This window comes from Octopus sinensis, linkage group LG12, assembly GCF_006345805.1.
Source record: "Octopus sinensis linkage group LG12, ASM634580v1, whole genome shotgun sequence".
Classification (NCBI taxonomy): Eukaryota; Metazoa; Mollusca; class Cephalopoda; order Octopoda; family Octopodidae; genus Octopus; species Octopus sinensis.
Genome location: NC_043008.1, coordinates 31,844,857 through 31,847,356, shown reverse-complemented (window position 1 = coordinate 31,847,356; position 2,500 = coordinate 31,844,857). Strand labels below are relative to the sequence as shown.

Here is a 2,500-nt window from a genome sequence, read left to right as displayed (position 1 = left end):
CAGGCCTGGAATACTACAGCATTATTAATAATAATAATAATAATAATAATAATAATAATAATAATAATAATAATAATAATAATAATGATAATGTATATGTTGCATCATTGTACACACACACACACAACACACACACACACAACACACACACACACACACACACACACCACACACACACACACACACAGTGTATTGTTCCGTGAAGATAAGATCAACCAAAAAAGTACTCCATCTTGTTATAGATAAATACTTTTTAATAAACATAATATAGGTTTTTATGTTCTGAGAACATGTCAAACATTGTTTTATAACCCGTCTGGTGTCCCAGCACAATCATCTGGCACTATTCACATGGCATAATGAACTAAAAATTGGACGAGAGAAGAAGCGAGAAGGAAGTATATACTAAGCGTGTGTATATATATATATATATATATATATATATATATATAACAAAGTTATTTTATTCCACACGAGTAGAAATATAGAAAAATGCACTGGGAGTCGTTTTTTACGTTTAAAGAGTTAACTGGTTTCATAGAATTCTCCGATTTACGAGAGTTGAGATAGAAAAACGTATATATATAGAACAAAGTTATTTTATTCCACACGGATCAAAATAAAGGGAAAAAACGGAATTGGAATCGTTTAGATTTTTCACTTTTAAAGACTTAACCGGTTTCTTCTCCTATTTTCGAAAGTTGCTATGTCGCAACTGTCTTGCTTCTGACAGGAATCCGAATATTCATTTGATTTTATAGCGGGAACAGGGCTCAAATTAGAATCTATTTTGGATACGATTTGATTGGTAGAGAATGATCTCTTGATTAGGCTTAGAAAGTTTTGTGTGTTACCCGCTACGTCCTTGTAACAATATCATGTAACAATATTTTTTGCGCCGAAAATTAAGGCTGACACGTAAGTGAATGTGGGGCTAAACAACTAGCCAAAGCTAGGATACACCCAGCCTTATTTTCTACATCAATTTATTTAGTGATAATCTGCGCCGATTTTTTTCTATATTATCTTCGTGCACATTTTGAAATAACTTCAATGAAATTTCTCTTCATTACACATCGTAACACTCAAGCAATATAGATATAATACAAGTGAAACCAAATACTCACGCTTTTAACCTCTGTGTATTCACGAAGTGCATATTTGCCCCTGAAAAGAAAAAAATGGAAAGAAAAATTAGTTATCTTCTGATTTGTAACATTTGAATCATAAGTATCATAAAGTATTGAGTTACTGGATATCAGTAAGAACAATTATTTTCGTGTGAATCTTACACCACAAAAGACAGATGGATATCCTTGTAAAGTCAAATGGATACCCTAGTTGAAAGGCTTCGACTTAGTTTTATTTGCTTCAAGGCAACAAAAAGCTGCCCACAGATCACGTTGTCCCGTGGCACGCGCTCAGATCAAGTGTACACTTCTTTGCAATACACCCACGATACCTGAAAGACTTGCCGTAGTGGAAATACTGTGTCCGCCGTGTCGTGTCCAGGACGAAGCCACTTCATTTGTCAGATAGATTGATCTCGACAATATCGCTACTTCTCTTCTTCAGACACCTTGCTTCACAAGGCTTCACAAGGAGGTTCCTCTATAATTAAAGTATTCTCTCACATCTCATTTTTAAAAATTGGGATATCCATTCCCGATTACTTTTGCTCTGGTACTTTTCCAGAGGTCCAGGTCACAGATATTTCCACCAGCCAGTGTTGTTGCTAAATTTTTGACTGGCATTTTTTATGAGAGTTCAAAAGAGTAACGTGTGAGATAGAAATGAATGCATGGCAAGCCTTCAAATTAGTAGAGTTACCTTCTTGGAAAACCCCAAAGTTCAGAATATTTGCACAAGAGCTAGAGTAGTGTTTTAAGAACACATGCCAGTAAAATTGCATTTTATCAGAAATAGAGTATTTCCTTGAGAACTGTGGAAACCACAGAGAGAAACTTGGATAAAGGTTCCACCAAGATATTTAAAGAGTGGAAGAAAGGTACCAGAAAGAAAGGAGCGTTAGCATGTTTGTAGACTATTGCTGGTGTCTAAAACATGACGTGCCTAGTGAAAAACAGGAACAAAATTCATTGGAAACATCATTTCTTTCACATTGATGAATATTCCAGTTAATTTTTAATACCAGTAAAAACAATTTTCCAATTCTTAATCCTTATTTTTTGACCATTCAAAAACTGATAATTTTAAACAGAAGGCAAAGTTTTTTTTTTGTCAAATACAAGTGTAGTTGAAAAACTTGAGTTGATCGAACTATAACTATTATGATCTCTTAATTCAGTACATTAGGAAAGGCATTGAGCTGGCAGAATCGTTAGTACGCCGGGCAAAATGCTTAGCGGCATTTCGCCCATCTTTACGTTCTGAGCTTAAATTCCGTCGGGGTCGACTTTGCTTTTCATCCCTTTTCGGGGTCAATATAATAAGTACCAGTTGAGCACTTAGGTCGAAGTAATAGACTTAACCTTCCACC

General features: G+C 35.0%; 1 protein-coding gene across 1 annotated transcript in view; it reads right to left on the bottom strand.

The window, feature by feature from the left end:
• Positions 1 to 2,500, bottom strand: part of LOC115217972 (omega-crystallin) — a 28,483-nt gene that overhangs the window by 420 nt on the left and 25,563 nt on the right. Inside the window, exon 13 of the mRNA XM_029787702.2 lies at positions 1,128 to 1,167. Coding sequence (XP_029643562.1) covers positions 1,128 to 1,167 — 40 coding nt within the window. The remainder of the gene's footprint in view (positions 1 to 1,127; positions 1,168 to 2,500) is intronic.